The sequence below is a fragment of the Diabrotica virgifera genome, chromosome 7 (assembly GCF_917563875.1).
Source record: "Diabrotica virgifera virgifera chromosome 7, PGI_DIABVI_V3a".
Classification (NCBI taxonomy): Eukaryota; Metazoa; Arthropoda; class Insecta; order Coleoptera; family Chrysomelidae; genus Diabrotica; species Diabrotica virgifera.
Genome location: NC_065449.1, coordinates 93234717 through 93255214, shown reverse-complemented (window position 1 = coordinate 93255214; position 20498 = coordinate 93234717). Strand labels below are relative to the sequence as shown.

At 34.2% G+C, this 20498-nt stretch overlaps 1 protein-coding gene across 4 annotated transcripts in view; it reads right to left on the bottom strand.

The window, feature by feature from the left end:
* The window catches only part of LOC126887839 (zinc finger protein 227-like), a 113058-nt gene that overhangs the window by 53019 nt on the left and 39541 nt on the right, over nt 1–20498 (bottom strand). For 3 of the 4 annotated variants that reach the window (XM_050655725.1, XM_050655726.1, XM_050655724.1), the window contains exon 3: nt 10688–12826. In XM_050655725.1, coding sequence (XP_050511682.1) covers nt 11505–12826 — 1322 coding nt within the window. In that variant the 3' untranslated portion in view covers nt 10688–11504. Of the gene's footprint in view, nt 1–10687; nt 12827–20498 lie in introns of those variants that run through there. The other variant, XR_007699232.1, reaches the window with a different exon arrangement.

The window sequence follows — 20498 nt, the reverse complement described above, 5'->3', positions numbered from 1 at the left end:
TTTCCGCCACATGCATTCGTTGTTCCTCTTTCTTTTTCACTGCTCAACATTCAGTTCCGTACATCATAGCCGGTCTTATGGCTGTTTTATAGAATTTTCCCTTCAGCTTCATTGGAATTTTTCTGTCACACAACACACCACTCGCTTCTTTCACATTTTTGAACTGTCAATATTTTTATTTTATCATCTATTGTTTAAAAACAATACAGTTGATAAGATATCCTCAGTTGCGGTATTAATAATAATAAGTATTAATAATAAAGATTTTTTATTCAGTCAATGGTGTGAGCCCTGTCAGTTAAATAGTAACGTGTGGCCTAACTTTTACACGCATACCTATTGTGGCAAATGTATCATATTTTTCAAAATTTTGGAATGCATTTAAATCGTAGAACAATTTTAACTTTTGATTTTAATACAGATTTTAATTCTCTACAAGTATTCTCTCATGACTTTTGATGTAAAATAATTAGGGAAGCAGGAATTCAACAATTTAGAATTTTACATTGAGTTGCCTATGGCTCTTTTTACGATTCACCACCCGGTATAAGATAAAATGTGTACTATTTGTCTTATTATTTCATAATAACACACATATATACACAATAAAGGCCGCGTCTCACCATCAAATAATTTGATCAAACAGTTTGAGCAAACTTGACGTACTTGAGGAAGTACGTCAAAGTGACGTCACAGTTGCAGTTTTTTTGAAATTCTAAAAATCTGTGCTCTCACTATCAGTCTAGTTTGATCAAATTTTTTGTATTGAGTTGTCTAACTTGTTTGTACTTTATTTAAAATTAAAATTTTTCATTATTATCCACAATGAACACTCAGGATGTGACGTCACTAACTGTCACTTTCAGTTTGCTCAAACCAGTTTGATCAAATTATTTGATGGTGGGACGCGGTCTTTAAGGCCCCGTCTCACCATCAAATAATTGACAGTTATTTGATCAAACTTGACAGTTAGTGACACAAAGTGACAGTTAGTATGTATAGTTTGTGTCACTAGTCAAGTTTGACTGTCAAGTTTGATCAAATAACTGTCAATTATTTGATGGTGAGACGGGGCCTTTACACACATTCAATGATCGAAAATCATTTAAAAATATGGGAATGTGTACTCTTGTGACGTAAAGTCAAAAATATAAGTCTCCCCACCACCGTCGGTCAAGGCAACCGTAATACAGTCTAATAACCGTGTACATATCCGTACCAGTGTGAATTTTACTCAGAGACATGTTAACCGTAGACAAGGCATACTGAGCAAAAAAGCGTAACGCGTGGGCAGTCGATCGGTGGTCTATCTAACTCTTTTTACTAAGCGATACCGCTCATATGACGGACAAAGATGGCTAGACCATTCAAAATGAATATTGACCAATGGTGTCCTTGATATCGGCGTTACACCTCGATGCACAGAGCGACCCATAGCTAGCCTAATCTACAGGTTATTATATCTATGATTTTACTACACGTAATTTGCCGTGTAAAGACAGAAAAAGTAGGGATAGCCGTAAAAGATTTGCGAATTATGTACCGATGGCATTAAGCATTACCTTACGGTAGGATACGTTTTGCATAGGCGTAACCAGGATGATATTAAGGGGGTGGGGTTACAACTACTGGAAGGTCTCTGAGGGGTATGGTGTTAGGCGTATAGAGCTCAAAGTCCATTCCAATGGGGAGGGGTTATAACCCCCAAACCCCCCCCGGTTATGCCTATGACGTTTTGCGATCTCCCTAAACTTTTTAGGTATTCTTATTGTAGGACCTCACCAAGGTCATCAGGAGGTCCAAACGTATGTGCTGGATGAACCTGTGCGATGCGCTCGAGGACGACATATGGGGCGAGGCCTACAGGATTGCCACTAAGGCCCTGCGTGTCGAAGCCCCATATAGACTCACCGAGAGTAGAACGAGAGACATTGCTGACATCCTCTTTCCCAGGAAGCCTGATTTGTTCTTCGTGCCCGCCACATGTGAGCGCCCTGAAGCCGTCACTTCCATGGAACTCACCAGAGCAGTGGAAGCGATCAAGACTGGGAAGTCGCCGGGACCGGACCGTGTGCCGCCGGAGGCCGTTAAAATTTTGGTAGCAGCGCAGCCTGAGTTGGTCAGATCGGTACTGACCCAGCTCCTCACGGCTCAAATTTTCCCTGACGTTTTGAAGAGGGCACGCCTCACCCTAATTCCGAAGCCCGGTAAAAATCCGGAGGAGGCCAGCTCCTACCGACCGATCTGTCTCCTTGATAGTCTAGGCAAACTCTACGAAAACGTAGTTAAAAACCGCCTACAAGCGGAATTGGATGCTATAAACGCCATCTCTGATAGGCAATTCGGATTCAGGAAAGCCAGATCGGCGGTAGATGCTGTTAAGTTCATTACAGACCGCGTTAAAGCCACGGCGAGGAGGTGGGCAGTAGTGATCATGTTCGATGTTAAAAATGCATTTAACTCGGCAGGTTGGGGACATATAGTCCGCAGGATGGAGGCCCTCAACGTGTCGAGTTATCTGACAAACGTGATCAAAAGCTACCTAACTAATAGGTACGTGTCTGCAGGTAACGACGACATTAAACTTACGGCAGGTGTTCCACAAGGGTCCGTCTTAGGCCCGACGGTGTGGAACATCCTCTACGACGACGTCTTAAATATACGATACGGTCGGGACTGCATCGCGGTTGCATACGCTGACGACCTGGCCATTCTCGTAACCAGCGATATGTACTGGGAGGTGGTTAGTACGGCCGAGATGTGTTTCAGGCGGGTGAATGCCTGGATGAACGAGAACGACCTTGAACTCGCAGGCGGTAAGACAGAGGTGGTTATCCTAAAGGGACCTAGTGATAGACCGGACCTGTTGTTCCATTTTGGAAACAGCGAGGTCAAGTCGAGCCTCTGTGCCAAATATCTTGGCGTGGACCTCGACAAAGGGCTGGGATTCACCAAACACCTCGCAAGGGTGGTGAGGAAGGCCAAGGCACAAACTGCAGCTCTCCGGAAAATAACACCAAATATCGGAGGGCCAAGTAGTGCCCAGAGAAGACTGTACCTACACGTCGTACAGTCTACCCTTCTCTATGGGGTTCCGGTCTGGGTTGAGGTTCTACGTCATAAGAAATACAGAGATATGATAAACAAGGCACAGAGGAAGCCTCTGTTGAATGTAGTAAGCTCATACAAGACTGCATCAACCGTGGCTCTACAGGTGATCGCGGTCGCCCCTCCCATACATCTGCTAGCTAAGGAACGCCAGTTCCTATATGAGCACCGCCACGGTCACTTACCCGAGGTAAGATCGGCCGCACGACAACAACTCCTGGCGGACTGGCAGCTGGAATGGGAGGCGGAATCTACCAAAGCCCAGTGGACCAAAAGGCTGATCCCGAACGTAGAGTCGTGGTACGCCTACGAGTTCAAGAGAGTAAATTTTTACTTTACACAATTTTTGACCGGTCATGGATCATTCAGGGCATTCACCCACAGGATCGGAAAGTCGGACGACGACCTGTGCCGGACCTGTCGCGTGAGAGAAGACGGAGAACACTGCGTTTTCCAGTGCAGCGTCTTTGCTCACGAGCGGGTCAGGCTACGTAGTAGGTTTGGCGACATCGGCCCTAACAATATTGTTAATTTTGCGATCGGAAACAAGGCGGATTTCGAGGCCATAATTGACATTATAACCGGTATAGTTAAGAGAAAATCCGAGTTGGAACGACTGGAGCAGAATGGGTGAGGCGGGTCAACACAATAGTTGTAAAATAAAAAAATAAATATAAAAAATAAAAAAAATAAAAAAAGCAAAATAATAATAAAAAAAAATAATCCGCGTCAGAGAAATATGACCCTAATTCTTCTAGGGCTCATTCTATCCGCCACACTACAGAACAGTCACCCAAGCCCTGCCGTTTTCAGGCAGGGGTTGGCCCACCTTCCTCCGTGTAGGAATCAGACTTTTCTCTATTTAGTCCTACCGTTTCTAGGCTGGAAAATAGACCCTTAAATGACCCAATGCTTCTGGTTACTTTCTTTCAGACAGCTCGGAATATCCCCATGCATCGCTCCCTAAGGAGCACGTCCAGGGATATTCCGGGTCGGAAGAGGGGGTGGTTTTAGTTGGTAGGCGGCTGGTCATGGGGGCATGCGGGACGCACGGGCCATATTGTGGCTGGTGCGCCCTAGCGTGTTCTCCTTTCCTGTCCGAGTCCAACAGTACTAGGGACACCTTCCCTAGTCTGCTAAGAGCGTTCCACCTCAGTCCAAAAAAAAAAAGGTATTCTTATTGTCGTCAGTCAGGTTATATTTTTACAATTTTGACTAATGTACTTGTGACGTTTTATATATTGTCAATAATTTGCTTCTTACTTTAATTTTTCTGTTAACATTAGGTACAGTATGGTATAGTTAGACCCAAACCCAGACATCCAAAGTGAAAGTTATCCTCCAACACCAAATTGTTCTATATGGTCCACATCATGTTCAGAAAAAAGTCACACCATTTTGAGCGTCGGGTTTGGGGGGGGGGGGAGAAATCTGCAAAATCGTAGTTTTTTACGTTTTTCGTCAATATTTCTAAAACTAAGCGGTTTAGCATGAACAACCCTCTACACAAAATTGTTCTACATTAAATTTGTAATAAAAAAGGCCCAATGCATAACCCTTCTAAAATGAACGGTTCCAAAGTTACGGAGGTAGTATAGTATAATTGGTCCAAAAAAAGGCCTAACCCAGACATCCAAAGTTTAAGTTTTCCTTTAACACCAAATTGTTCTATATGGTCCACATATTGTTCAGTAAAAAGTTACACCATTTTGAGCGTCCGGTTTGGGGGGGGGGGGGAGATGGGGGAGAAGTCGGTAAATTAGTAGTTTTTTTACGTTTTTCGTCAATATTTCTAAAACTATGCTTTAGCGTAAAGAATGTTCTATAGAAAAAAAAAATGTTCTACATAAAATTTAAAACAAAAAAGGTTCTATACATAACTGTTATAAAATCAACGGTTCCAGAGTTACGGAGAGTGAAAAGTGGAGGTTTTCGATACTTTTTATATTTACCGATTTCTCCCCCTCTCCTCCCCAAAACCGACGCTCAAAATGGTGTGACTTTTTTCTGAACATTATGTGGACCATATAGAACAATCTGGTGTTGGAGGATAACTTTCACTTTGGATGTCTGGGTTTTTGGTATCATAAATATTGCCCAAAAAAATAAAAAAAGTATCGAAAACCTCGACTTTTCACCGTCCGTAACTCTGGAACCGTTGATTTTATAACAATTATGTATCGAACCTTTTTTGTTTTAAATGTCATGTAGAATATTTTTGTATATAACATCGTTTACGCTAAAGCATAGTTTTAGAAATATTGACAAAAAATTTAAATAAAAAGTATGAAAAAAAAATTTTTAAGAAACGCTTTTCTTTAGTTACGAGTGACTAAAATTAAACATATTATAAAAAAATCAACTAAAAAGCAAAAAATAAAAAAATTGAAAAAATCTAACACATTCGTCAAAGAAAAGCGTGGCGCGTCTTCATCGAATAAACGGTTTTCGCCCCACGCTTTTCTTTAACAAATATGTTACGATTTTTTCAATTTTTTTTATTTTTTGCTTTTTAGTTGATTTTTTTATATGTTTAATTTTAGTCACTCGTAACTAAAGAAAAGCGTTTCTTAAAAAATTTTTTTTCATATTTTTTATTTTTTACTTTTTAGTCTTACACTTTTCAAACAATAAAATATATCGCTATTGTTTATTACAATATGTATAAAACATACGATGTACTAACATGAAAAGTAGTCGGAATCGGCAAAAAATTTGAAACTTTATTGTTTATTTATGAAGCATAACGTAAACAATTAACGTAAAAAGTGAAATTATGTATAGTTCATATCATTAGCTATAATCCGTAAATGTTTCAAGTTTTTACATTGTAAAAAACAAGAGAATTTAAGCATTTTCCATTAAAAGCGTTTTTTTATTTAAACAATTAATAAACATAAAAACCATTTTTTTATTGACTATTCGTGTTTTGTTCCCACGAATGCATATGTCTGCAAATTTTCATTCAATTGTACTGGAGAAAAGGCAGTCAAATTAACGTCTAAAGATTTGACGCAAACTATTGAACTAAATAAAAGCGTTTAAAAAACTACTAATTTACCGGCTTCTCTCCCATCTCCCTCCCAAACCGGACGCTCAAAATGGTGTAACTTTTTACTGAACAATATGTGGACCATATAGAACATTTTGGTGTTGGAGGAAAACTTTTACTTTGGATGTTTGGGTTAGGCCTTTTTTTGGACCAGTTATACTATACTCCTCGGTAACTTTGGAACCATTAATTTTAGAAAGATTATGCATAGGGCCTTTTTTTATTGCAAATTTAATGTAGAACAATTTTGTATAGAGGGTTGTTCATGCTAAACCGCATAGTTCTAGAAATATTGGCGAAAAACTTAAAAAACTATGAATTTACCGATTTCTCCCCTCTCTCCCCCCCAAACCCGACGCCCAAAATGGTGTGACTTTTTTCTTTACATTGTGTGGACCATATAGAACAATTTGGTGTTGAAGGATAACTTTCACTTTGGATGCCTGGGTTATGCTATCTTTTGGATCAACTATACTATACTAGTATATTAGTTTTAATTTTGTATTTTCTTTTATATTAATAATATAATATGTGTTGGAAAATATAGAAAATCATGTGGAGTTTTTTACAGGTCTATTGACAAAATTATGTAGTCTACCTACTACCTAACAAACTAGTGTTGTGTTTCAAAAACCCATTCATGATATCACTAAAAGCATGCAATTGAAAATTAATAATAAAAGAAGCAATTTTCAACATATTATTTAATTTAAAATTATTTCATTAATAACAATTCAACTAACTTTAATTTTTCGTCATATGTGAAATTTACAACTCTTCTCTTTTCCTCCATTTCACTGTACATATAGGTCTGGATCCCGCGTATGAAAAAAAAGTTGATTAATAGCAAGCTGAAAATTTGTTAATAGCATAAGGGTGTCTAGTCGGACAAACTTTGATATATGGGAACACTGGAACAGGGGAAGTTTTAATTGTGGAACAGGTTAAAAATTTGGAACGGCCAGACCACGAAAACGGCACATGTATTTTGTCCGACAGAACAGACTTAAACTCTCCGAACAGAGATTAAACTCTCACGCAAAAATCAGACTGCTATTCATCACCAAATGGGCGTTTTAATGAGTGGAACATGTAGAATATATCAAATGACAGGAATTATGACAGGTGATAAATAGCAGTCTGATTTTTGCATGAGAGTTTAATCTCTGTTCGGAGAGTTTAAGTCTATTCTGTCGGACAAAATAAATGTGCCGTTTTCGTGATCTGACCGTTCCAAATTTTTAACCTGTTCCACAATTAAAACTGCCCCTGTTCCAGTGTTCCCATATATCAAAGTTTATCCAACTAGACACCCTTAAGCTATTAACAAATTTTCAGCTTGCTATTAATCAACTTTTTTTTCATACGCGGGATCCAGACCTAATATACAAATAGCATACAAAACTTAACAAACCTAATTCACAAATAACTAACTACTAAATAAAATAACTATAACAGTACAAAACTGAATAAAACCAACTTGGCAAACAAACAATAATGACAAATAATTGAAAAAGTAAGGTAATGTCATCTTATTCTTCATTTTATTTATCAAAAATAGTTCAAACGTACCCGAATTAATACCTAGGAAAAAATTTCCTAGATAAGCAGTTCTTTTAGTTGTGAAATGCTATTGTTCCTAGATATTGACTTAGGAAGTTTCTTTCAATAAGAATTATTTAATAAGGCAACTGTTTAGGTATCGTTGGTGAAATTGGGCATTAGTGTTCACCCACGCAGCCTGTTGTATATCAATGTTTAATTTCTCTGCTTCTTGGTCAAGTTCTTTAATTGTTTTCAAGCTGACGTTCAGTTCTATTCTATTTTCTAGGTCATGTACGAAGCCTATCCAATCCGTGGTCCTGTTTGTTTGATAATGTTGGGTTCTCTTCTTTTATAATTATTCTATCGCTTAATGTCATTACAATTGAGGAGTGATCTGATACTATGTCTAATCCCTCTTCTATTTTAATATAATTTTGTGGGATTTTTCTAGCAATATAGAAATCTGGTATTCCATCCATATCTGTAGGCCAGTACGTTGACTTGCCAGTCAAATAGAAGTATAAGTATTGTATAAAAAAGGAGATAGCAAAGAATGCCCAAACTATAGAGGAATAACACTTGGAAGCACAGTAGGAGAACTGTATGCTAGTATACTAGAAAACAGGCTAAGAGAAAAACTAGAAAACACCTTTGAGGAGAGCCAGAGTGGTTTCAGAAAAGAAAGAGGGACAAACGATCAGATTTTCATAATAAGAAATAATAGAAAAAGCTCTTAAAACAGAAAAATAAGTACATGCATGTTTCATAGATATATAGAAAAAGCTTTCGACAGAATTAAAAGAGAAGATATTTGGAAAATACTTCTCTAGTAGTCCAAAAAGTTGAGAAAGAGAAAAAGTGAACAAGATCTAGTAGGATGCATCCAGAGTTTATATGAAAAAACGAAAAGCTATGTAAGGACAAGAAATTAAAAATAAAAGGTATTCGACAGCAACATTAGATTAAAACAGGGTTGTGTCCTCAGCCCACTACTCTTTAACCTAGTACTAGATGACGTAATAAAATAATGCAAACATAAATGGAAAAAATATAATGTAGGATATTGGAAGTTGATAATGATACAAATAACAGAACTATGCTACGCAGACGACCTGGTGATCATTGGAGAGTCAGAAAAACAATTACAAGAAAATATAAAGATATTGTATGAAGAGCTAAAAATCAAAAACATGAAAATAAACAAAGAAAAATAAAAACAATGATAAATGGAAGACAAAAAGGAAACCATGACATAGAAGTAGATGGCAAGAAACTTGAACAGGTAGACAGATATAAGTATCTGGGGGTAATCATAAGCCGGGATGGAAAATTGGAAGATGAGATAAATGAAAGAATTGCAAAGACTGGTAAGCTGTACAATATTATTCAGAGTAACTTTTTAAAAAAGAAAGAAATACCTAAGAATATAAAAACGGAAATAGTAAAAAAGATTGTGAAAACCACTCTAACCTATGCCTGTGAATCTTGGGTATTAACAAAAAAAGCAAAAGAATAGACTAATCAGCACAGAAATGAGATTTTTGAGAACAATAGAGGGAAAAACAAGCAAAGATAAAATTAGAAATCAAACCTTTAGAGAAAATCTGAAAATACACCCAGTTACAACAACAATCGAATAAGGACAACTTAGATGGCTCGGACATGTACTGAGAAGAGAAGAAAAAATAGTAAGACAGATAGATGAAGCGAGAGATATGCGAAGAAAAAGGAGAGGAATACCAAGAAAAACGTGGACAGAAGAAATAAGCAAAGCGGCCGACAAAAGTGGAATAAAATGGGAGGAAACAAAAGCATTGGCCATGGATAGAAAGAAATGGAAGAAAATGTGGAAGAAAACGACGGAGAACCTAACTCCGTAATAACTCACACCGAAAGGTAGACGAGTTCTGGATTAGTAAAGTAAAAAACATCACTTTTAACTTTATATAACTTTCATTTGTAAAATGGTTTTCAGAGACAATGCAAATAAGGGATCTAACTGCAAAACTCACATTTTCCACTTTTTTCAAAAATGACTTGTTAATTGATTCCAGCTGTACTAGTCCTGTCCTGTCGCCAGGGGGGTACAACGGTCTCCTTTATTCAGATGGACTTACCCAAGTTTTTTATGTATTTTGGCCCGTAGAACACGAATTTTTTAGGTAACAGTTGATCCGGATGTCGATAAGTTTGTTATAAACAAAGAAGTTGAGGAACTACATAACAGCGATTTCTCGCAAAACAAAACATTTTTTTGTATTTTTTGGGCCAATCTAACCAAAAAATGTTCCTACAAGTTTTTTTGTAGGATGCATAGTTTTCGAGATAAACGCGGTTGAACTTTCAAAAAATCGAAAAATTGCAATTTTTGAACCCGAATAACTTTTGATTAAAAAATAAAATAGCAATTCTGCTTACCGCATTTGAAAGTTTAAGTCAAATTATATAGGTTTTGAATATTTGCATTGCTAAAAATTTATTGTTTTATTGTTAAAAAAAAGCTATAAACACATAGTGTTTCCCGTGCCTAATACATGCGTTTTAATGCATGCTACGTAGAAATAGCCTCGCTTGCACTTGTACCTACTCTAACTACTCGTTCGATTTTAAATGAGAAATCATTGAAAACATCACTCAAGCACTAGGTGTTTATAGCTTTTTTTTAACAATAAAATAATAAATTTTTAGCAATGCAAATATTCAAAACAGATATAATTTGACTCAAACTTTTAAAGGCGGTAAGCAGAATTGCTATTTTATTTTTTATTCAAAGGTTATTCGGGTTCAAAAATTGCAATTTTTCGATTTTTTGAAAGTTCAACCGCGTTTACCTCGAAAACTATGCATCCATCCTACGAAAAAACTTGTAAGAACATTTTTTGGTTAGAATGACCCAAAAAATACAAAAAAATGTTTTGTCTTGCAAGAAATCGCTGTTATGTAATTCCTCAACTTCTTTGTTTATAACAATCTTATCGACATCCGGATCAACTGTTACCCAAAAAGTTCGTGTTCTACGTGTCAAAATACATAAAAAACTTGGGTAAGTCCATCTGAATACAGGAGGCCGTTGTACCCCCCCTGGCGACAGGACTATACATGTTGAACTACATAATGTGTAATATAGGATTATAACCAAAACTAACAATATCCCATATAAAATCAAGTACAAAAACCCGGGTCATTTTCAAAACTCACATTTTCCTCCCTGCAGTCCAATCAGAGGCACGCATTTAGCTCACGTGACCTAAGTGTTTAAAACATTGTGCGGTTGAATATTATACAAGCTGTGCAGTAGTGAGTTGCTTTTGATATTTTAGTTAGTAATTTATAATTAATTAATACCTTAATGTAATTTTATATTTTTAAATAAGTCTTTTATAAAATGGAAGTAAATGTAACTCCAATTAATAATTTCAACAAAGAGAAATCAAGGAAACAAAAATACGAAAAACGATAATAAACAAAACTCACATTATCCAACATTTAATGTGAAATTTCTGCCTTATTAGGCTAGTTAAACATTTTATAAGCTATTAAAAATATTGCTTATGTTACACTATTTACAAAAAAGAAATAACATGAAAAATAGGTAATTTTTTAAATTTTATAAGTTTTTTTAGTTCCTGTAAAATTTGAAAAAGTGGAGAATGTGAGTTTTGCAGTTAGACCCATCAAATGTCTATTTTTTTTTATCTAAGTATAACTGCAGGGTTTCTGTATGCCGCAGTAGGCCATTAGCATTACAAATTATTAGTTTAACGTCTTATAGAACCATTGTTTATCATTGTTCTACTGTTTAATTGTACGGTTTACATCCAGGGTGTTGTATCATATGTCTTTTCAGTCGGAGTGGATAAGAAAACTGCTTTAGACAAATTTTACACTTATGAGGTTTTTCTCCAGTGTGCACTCTCATATGTGTTTTCAAATTTCCCGCTTCACTAAACTGCTTAAAACAAATTTCACACTTGTGAGGTTTTTCTCCAGTGTGCACTTTCAAATGTTTTTTCAAATCATTTGCTTGGTAAAACCGCCTGCAACAAATTTCACACTTGTGAGGTTTTTCTCCACTGTGTACTCCCAAATGTGTTTTTAAATTACTTGTTTGGATAAACCGCTTAAAACAAATTTCACACTTGTAAGGTTTTACTCCAGTGTGCACTCTCAAATGTTTTTTTAAAGTACCTGCTTCACTAAACTGATTAAAACAAATTTCACACTTGTAAGGTTTTTCTCCAGTGTGCACTCTCAAATGATTTTTCAAATTTCCAGCTTCACTAAACTGCTTAAAACAAATTTCACACTTGTGAGGTTTTTCTCCAGTGTGCACGTTCAAATGTTTTTTCAAATCATGTGCTTGGTTAAATCGCCTACAGCAAATTTCACACTTGTGAGGTTTTTCTCCAGTGTGTAAACTCAAATGTTTTTTTAAACTACTTGCTTGGGTAAACTGCTTAAAACAAATTTCACACTTGTGAGATTTCTCTCCAGTGTGAACTTTCATGTGTTGCTCCAAATGACTTGGCTGGGAACATGGCTTAAAACAAATTTCACACTTGTACGGAGTTTCCCCAGTGTGCAATCCCATATGCCGTTTCAATTTATTTCTCCGAGTAAACTGTTTAAAACAAATTTCACACTTGTGAGGTTTTTCTCCCGTGTGAACAATCAAATGTCTTTTCAAGTCAGATGATTGAGAAAACTGTTTGAAACAAATTTCACACTTATGAGGTTTTTCTCCAGTGTGCAATCTCATATGCCGTTTCAATTGATTTCTTTGAGTAAATTGTTTAAAACAAATATCACACTTAGAAAGATTTTCTTTGGTGTGTATTCTTATATGTTGTTTCAAAACAAATGATCGAGAAAACTCTTTGAAACAAATTTCACACTTGTGAGGTTTTTCTCCCTTGTGAACCATCAAATGTCTTTTCAAATGAGATGAGCGAGAAAACCTCTTGAAACAAATTTCACAATTGTAATGTCCCTGTTTATTCTGAACTTCTATATTTTTATTTACGGTTTTTGCCTCAGCGTAATTCATACAGTCTCCTTTATGAGATGAATGTTCAAAAAAAGTCTCCATAATTTTCGTTTCATTCTCTTCCTGAGTAAAACCTAAAATACAAACAATTTTTTACAAGAGGAAAATAAATTCACACACAAAATAATAGAAATAGGCTATTGCTATTGATTATGTATTTTAGCAAGGAGCTACAACGTTAACGGGGTTTTATTGTTTCATATAGTCAATGGACCTTTAGATATGAAAAAGCCTCGGAGTGCTACCATTTAAAGGGGTGCGTTTTTTGAGAAAGGGGTGAATTAGTCCCTAGGCACAGGGTGAATTAGGGTTAGTTCTATACACTTTTGGTGGAAACACGTCTACAGGAAAATTGTTCCTGGTTAAATTTACTATCGAAGTATCAAATTTTAAAGTCAAAAATATTTTTTTTACAAAAATATATTCAAAAGAAAAGCAAGAAAAAAACACGAAAGATAGCAATTTTGTTTTTTGCCCCATAACTTTTTTCCACGGAAATATAGGTATAGGGATTGCTTCACAGAAAAAGAACTTCCATCCCTTCTCTTTAAAATTACGTATGGTAAATGTCTCTAAGATTTACAAATTACAAATAGTTATTTATGAAACAGTTCGTGAAGTATGCTTTTTGCGAACGCAAGCGATGTTTAGAGCACGAGCGACAGCGGAGCGAAGTTCGCTCGTGCTGAGAGTACATCGCGTAAGTTCGCAAAAAGTACTTTAAGCACAATTTCATAAAATTTTTTATATGATAAACAAATAAAAGACTCTAACTCTTCGTCACTGGAATTCATTTCTACTCTACAATTTTTAGAACTTTGACATTTAAAAATTCTAACTTCTTTCAAACCACAAAACTATCAAAACTTTTGTTGTAATTTATTGCTCACATGTCATTACCATGACAACGCGAAAGTTAAGGATATTTGATTATGTATATGAAAGTGTGCCAAAAACAGTGCGAAAAAGTAAATCCCATTTAAAATACATTGTTACTTCACGCACATTTTAAATCCTTCACGCACTGCTATCTATAATGACAGTTTTCACAAACTAAAAACTTATACATAATATAAGATAGAGTAGATAAATATAATTTTTCAAAGTTCACCACTCAGAGCGATTTTTGGACATTTTCCTTGTTACTTCGCAACTTTAAGCATACGCAATGTTACATTTAATAGAAAGAGAAGTCAATTATTTTTAAAATGGTCTATCGAAGAATGCTGTATAACCATTTTTAAGAAAGATATGGTTTTTCAAGACTTTATACTTTTAATGATTTTTGATATATTTTACATTTCTCATTATAACTTTTTTTATTGTATATTTATGTATATATATACATTGTTCAATAGAAAATAAAGCTTATTTCCTTTGCTTTAAAATGGTGTATTGTAAAAATTCTAGAACTATTTGTTAAAAAGATACCTGTTTTTTTAAAGTATGACATATACACCTACACATGCAATAGGTCCCACTAAGTTGGAAGCATATAGAAAACTTTATTATTATAAACTTTATGAAAAACACTCATTCTTTATAAAATGCTCTGCATAGTCTGAAACCTAAGATGCAATCATCAGATATAAAATTTTATTAAACCTGTACGAGGTATGTTAAAAAATATAAATTTCGCTCAAGAGTAAAGTACCTTTATATTTCACAATATGGTAATATGTTATTGAGAAAAGTTATTTGTAATTAAAAATTATGTTATAAAATGCTATTCTTCTAATTGAAAAAAATTAAACATGTTAAAATTTTTCTCAAATTAAGGATACTCTTGGATATTCTACGGATATCTTGTTTAAAAATAGTCCTAGAATTTTTTGCAATATTCCATTTTGTAAATAAAATATTATATAGTTGCTTTTTTATTTCACAACGTATATACCTAAATGTACAAGAAAAAAAGCCATAATGAAAATTTTTAAAAATAATCATAAAAAATATTTAATCATAAAAATTATTAAGTCCTTGAAAAAACATAACTTGCTTAAAAATAGTCGTACAACCTTAACCTTGTACAATAGACCATTTTAAAGGTAATTGACTTGTCTTCCTACTAAATGTACCGTTGCATATACCTACCTAGAAATGCGTAGAAAAAAGTTACAGAACAATGTTTGCGAAATAATGGGGAAAATGGCCCAAAAATGCTGTGAGCGGCGAACTTTGAAAAATACAATTTCGGAAACTATAAATCCTAGAGACTTCTACCAAACGTCATTTTAAAGAGAGATGATGGAAGTTATTTTTCGCTAAAGCAATGTCTATACCTCTCTATACCTCTGTGGAAAAAGTTATGGGGCAGAAAACAAAATTGCTTCTTTCGAATTTTTTTCTTGTTTTTCTTTTGAGTATATTTTTGCAAAAAAATATATCTTGGAATTTAAAATGTCATATTTTGATAGTAAATTTAACCTGGAACATTTTTTTCTGTAGACGTGTTTGTACGAAAAGCGCATAGAACTCACCCTAATTTACCCTGTGCCTAGGGACTAATTCACCCTTTTCTCAAAACGCACCCATTTAAATGGTAGCACTCCGCGATTTTTCAAATTTAGAGTTCAATTCAATTCAATTCAATTTATTAATCAAAATTTACAATTTTAAGTAGGTATAATAATAGTGTACAGAGAGACACCTAGATGCACCTAGATGTAGAATGAAAATCTATGTACAAGAGAATTTTAGTTATTAAAAAAGCTACAATTTAGTAGTCCATCATTTTTTTCGTATCTCCAGTATTTTCGGAGATATTTTGAAGTAAAAGGTGAAAAATGGGAACTTCCAAAAAATTAATTTTTCTTTAAACTCCAATTATTCTAAAATTACGCCTTTTAAATAGGTCAAACTTCTTGAATGTATTGATAATACAAATATAAAAGGAATTACAGAAACGTGAAGACCAGTTTTTAATTAGGAGGGTAGTTAGGGGGTTGTTTTTACTGATTTTTTTTCATAGAGAAAAGCAGGTATTTGATCATAAGTCGCTTAATTTTTCAGCTAAAAACTTTTTATTATTTGTTTAAAGGCCTAACTGTATGCTTAAAAAAAGATTATTTAAGTTTTCCTCGAAAAATGCAAAGTTTTTCCGTTATTTCACTTTGAATAGTTCAAATGATGCATTTGACGAAAAAAGCTAACTTTTAACATGCCGTATCTCGGCTTGTATTGGTCTTAAAGATATTACAGCAAAAGAATTTGGTTTGTGTTACTAAAAGATACAATTTTGATATGTACAATGTTTTTGATTAAATGCATATTTTTCGAGGTATTCTCAAAAAACCCTCAAAAAAAGTCGATTTTTTCATCGAAAAACTGTTACTCTCAAGCGCGAATAACTCGAAAGATATTAGTTTTACGAGGAAAATGTAAAAAACATTTTTTTCTTAGAATTACATTTTACATCGATTTACATGGTTAAAATGTAATAAAAAATTCCCGCCCCCGAGACGGGGTGGCAACCACCCCCAAGGTTTTAGCGTACAGCATCATGATATAGAAAATGATCCTTGGACTATTCCCTACCGCCTGTGAAAATTTCAAATAAATCCATGCTGAACGAAAAAATTGCGAGCTAAAATGCTTCATTTCTTCTACTAAAAAGCATTTTCCATGGCAAAAATTAACAAATCTACTGAAAATATAAAGCCATAAATATTTATATAGGTTGCCATTAAGTCATTGAAATGTGATCAACTCAATTTGGATCCCACGTGTTGGGAAACCTGTATACCTTACCTTAGGGCATTATCCTGTTTGCCATGTGACCATCACAGGCCTTTTTACTGAAGTATGCACTTTTAAGGCATCTATATTTTATGTAAAGGGTTTTTACCCAAATATTTTTCTTTTGTGGCTCAGCTAGCATCCAGTTTATCTAACACTGATGATGATTTTTTATAAAAATCGAAAACGTTTTGTTGTGATGTAGCCCTTTTAAGGGATTTTTTAATTAAAAAAAATGTTTATACCTTTTACAAAGGATTTCTTTCCAATTTTGTGATTGATGGTATACAGCCAACTACAGGAAAACCTTTTTCTTTTCCTTGTGGATTTTAATGTTTAATATTATATTTTCAGTAGATTTGTTAATTTTTGCCATGGAAAATACTTTTTGGTAGAGGAAATGAAGCATTTTAGCTCGCAATTTTTTCGTTCAGCATGGATTTATTTGAAATTTTCACAGGCGGTAGGGAATAGTCCAAGGATCATTTTCTATATCATGATGCTGTACGCTAAAACCTTGGGGGTGGTTGCCACCCCGTCTCGGGGGCGGGAATTTTTTATTACATTTTAACCATGTAAATCGATGTAAAATGTAATTCTAAGAAAAAAATGTTTTTTACATTTTCCTCGTAAAACTAATATCTTTCGAGTTATTCGCGCTTGAGAGTAACAGTTTTTCGATGAAAAAATCGACTTTTTTTGAGGGTTTTTTTGAGAATACCTCGAAAAATATGCATTTAATCAAAAACATTGTACATATCAAAATTGTATCTTTTAGTAACACAAACCAAATTCTTTTGCTGTAATATCTTTAAGACCAATACAAACCGAGATACGGCATGTTAAAAGTTAGTTTTTTTCGTCAAATGCATCATTTGAACTATTCAAAGTGAAATAACGGAAAAACTTTGCATTTTTCGAGGAAAACTTAAATAATCTTTTTTTAAGCATACAGTTAGGCCTTTAAACAAATAATAAAAAGTTTTTAGCTGAAAAATTAAGCGACTTATGATCAAATACCTGCTTTTCTCTATGAAAAAAAATCAGTAAAAACAATCCCCTAACTACCCTCCTAATTAAAAATTGGTCTTCACGTTTCTGTAATTCCTTTTATATTTGTATTATCAATACATTCAAGAAGTTTGACCTATTTAAAAGGCGTAATTTTAGAATAATTGGAGTTTAAAGAAAAATTAATTTTTTGGAAGTTCCCATTTTTCACCTTTTACTTCAAAATATCTCCGAAAATACTGGAGATACGAAAAAAATGATGGACAACTAAATTGTAGCTTTTTTAATAACTAAAATTCTCTTGTACATAGATTTTCATTACAGTGAACAATTAGCGAGATATAGCTGTTTAAAACCTCTATTTACGAGCAAACACCCCCTTATTCGAGCCCTTTAAACCCACCCTAATTAAAAACTAAGAGATCTTATGGAATTTAGTTTACACAGTCTTATAACTCTTTAAAAATCCTACAAAGTCATTTTTGAAAAAACTTTTTATCGTCAAAAATGAAGGAGGAATATTTATAAAACAAATTTTTTTTCGAAAAATTCGGATAGTCCGCTTATGGATAATTTTCAATGTATGTACACAGATTAACCCAACATGTTGAGTTAATCTGTGGTATGTATAATACCACAGAACCGGTTCGTATACTGGAAGATGACTAAAAAACTATTTGTATTTGTATTTGTACATATTTGTAAATTAGTATTTTTGTGTAAATAAATGTTTTTGTAATTCTTTAATTCTACTTTTTTTCTGTATAGATCTATTAAAATATCTACTTATAAAAACTGTAATGTTATTAAGGATGGATTTTAGGGTTGAAATATTATGATATATCCTAAAGTATAAAACAATCATTATTTAACCAATCAAAACCAAATTTTACTCATATTAATGTTTACAATGTTTTTATACAATTTTTGACAATAAGGGGTAGTTTACACCCCTAAAAATAATCAACGCCCTTAAGCATGATATAGAATATGAAGTACAGGGTTAGATGATCCTAATTCCAAATTTTTATGTAAATCGATGCAAGCCGAAATTATTCTTTTAGGATACATAAATTTTTTATATATAGCTCCAACAAGGGTGGTTTTAAGGGTTGAAATAATATGATAGTATATCTTAAAGCATAAAACAATCATTATGTAACTAATAAGAACCAAATGTTGACAATATTAAAGTTTAAAATGTTATTTTATAATTTTTTACAATTAGGGGTAGTTTTCACCTTTAAAAACCAAAAGCGTACAACGGCTCAATATAGAAAATGAACTAGAGGGTGAAATGAGCCTAATCCCAAATTTTTGTACAAATCGATGCTGGACGAAAAAAATGCGAGGTTTTGCCATTTTTTCAGCTTCATTTCCTCGACTATTTGTACATATTTGTAATTTATTAATTTTTTATTGTCTGTAGTTAGTTGATTAATGTCGGTTTACATTATTATTATGTATTGTCACTGCATAACGTGGATTGTGTGTATGTTAAATTTAGTTTTATTATAATGTACTTACTACAGTTTTATGCTGTCACACTTACATTTAATTCATTTAATTTTATTTTTTGTTTTTTTACTGTTTTATTGGACTTTACTACTACTACTTTTACTTCTACTTATTGTTCATATATGTATATTTTTATAAAATTGGGGAAACCCGTAAATAAATAAATAAATAAAAAACAATGTTACTGTAGATAGGAAGATAAAAAAAGGAAGCCCCAGAACGAGATGGTTGGATGACGTGGAAGACGACCTCAAAACCATGAATATAAGACAATGGACGAGAAGGGCACAAGAGAGCTGAATGGAAGGACATAGCCAGATAGACAAAGACCCACCCAGGGTTATGATGTCAAAAAAGAAGATTCTCTGTTGAAAAGGTTGATTAGAATATCTAGTGTGGTCATTCTGAGCAAGTTTTCTGAAGACTGAAAAATATTTCTGAAATGGTTTCTACATCTGAAATGTTTCCATCCATAATGGCTAAAACATCATCTACATACTAAATCAATTTATGATTTTTAGAAGAAATTCTAGTTTAAAGGTTGATTGTTTGTGCATCGTGTACCACATGTGGTACACAGTGCATTTTATATTTAATCGTATTTGAAAACGCTACAGCTGTATAGAAACCTTAGAAAACAAGTTATGGCTGTATGTAAAGGTGGTCCATGACCCGTGATACATTCGGATCATCTTTGTATTTATTATCGCATTATTTTGAAGGTACTACTAAAATATTGGAGTTTAGAAATATTTGCAATTTTTTATTGCTATCGTTAATTATAGAGAGATAATTAGCAATAAACTTACCTTTTACATCATAGCCACCATAGCCTTGAGCAACAAACTTATGTCAGTAGATAGACAACCTGCGTTCTGGCACATCCCCTAAATCGCAACCCTTAAATATTAATAAATGCCAAACGGCTTAACGTAGGATGACGTGTGACGTATCGTTGGAAAGGGGATGAAAAAGGGGGTTGAACGCAGTATGTGGCGTGCGCATCGGAATATGCCAAAAGGGCATTACGTCATATCTTCTTTTCTATTGGTCCGATTTTGACGTAAGAGGGCTCGTCGGAACGGGGAGGGGGTAACGAATAAGTTGAGACAAAAAACAAAGATGGCGGCAGTGCCAAAAGGGCATTACGTCATATATTCTTTTCTATTGGTCCAATTTTGATGTAAGAGGGCTCGTCGGAACGGGGAGGGGTAACGAATAAGTTGAGACAAAAAACAAAGATGGCGGCAGTGCCAAAACTGCATTACAGCATATCTTTGTTGCTATTGGTCCGATTTTGACGTATGGAGTGTCAAATGAAAGCGGCGGCGACACAGAAGCCAACTGTCAATTCTTCTTCTGTCAACGTTCAATATTAACTGTCAATTCTTCTTCTTTTCCGTATAGTGCCTAACAGAACGTAACATTTGACGTATGACGTGACAAACGAAATAAAGAAGAAGAATTGACAGCATCATG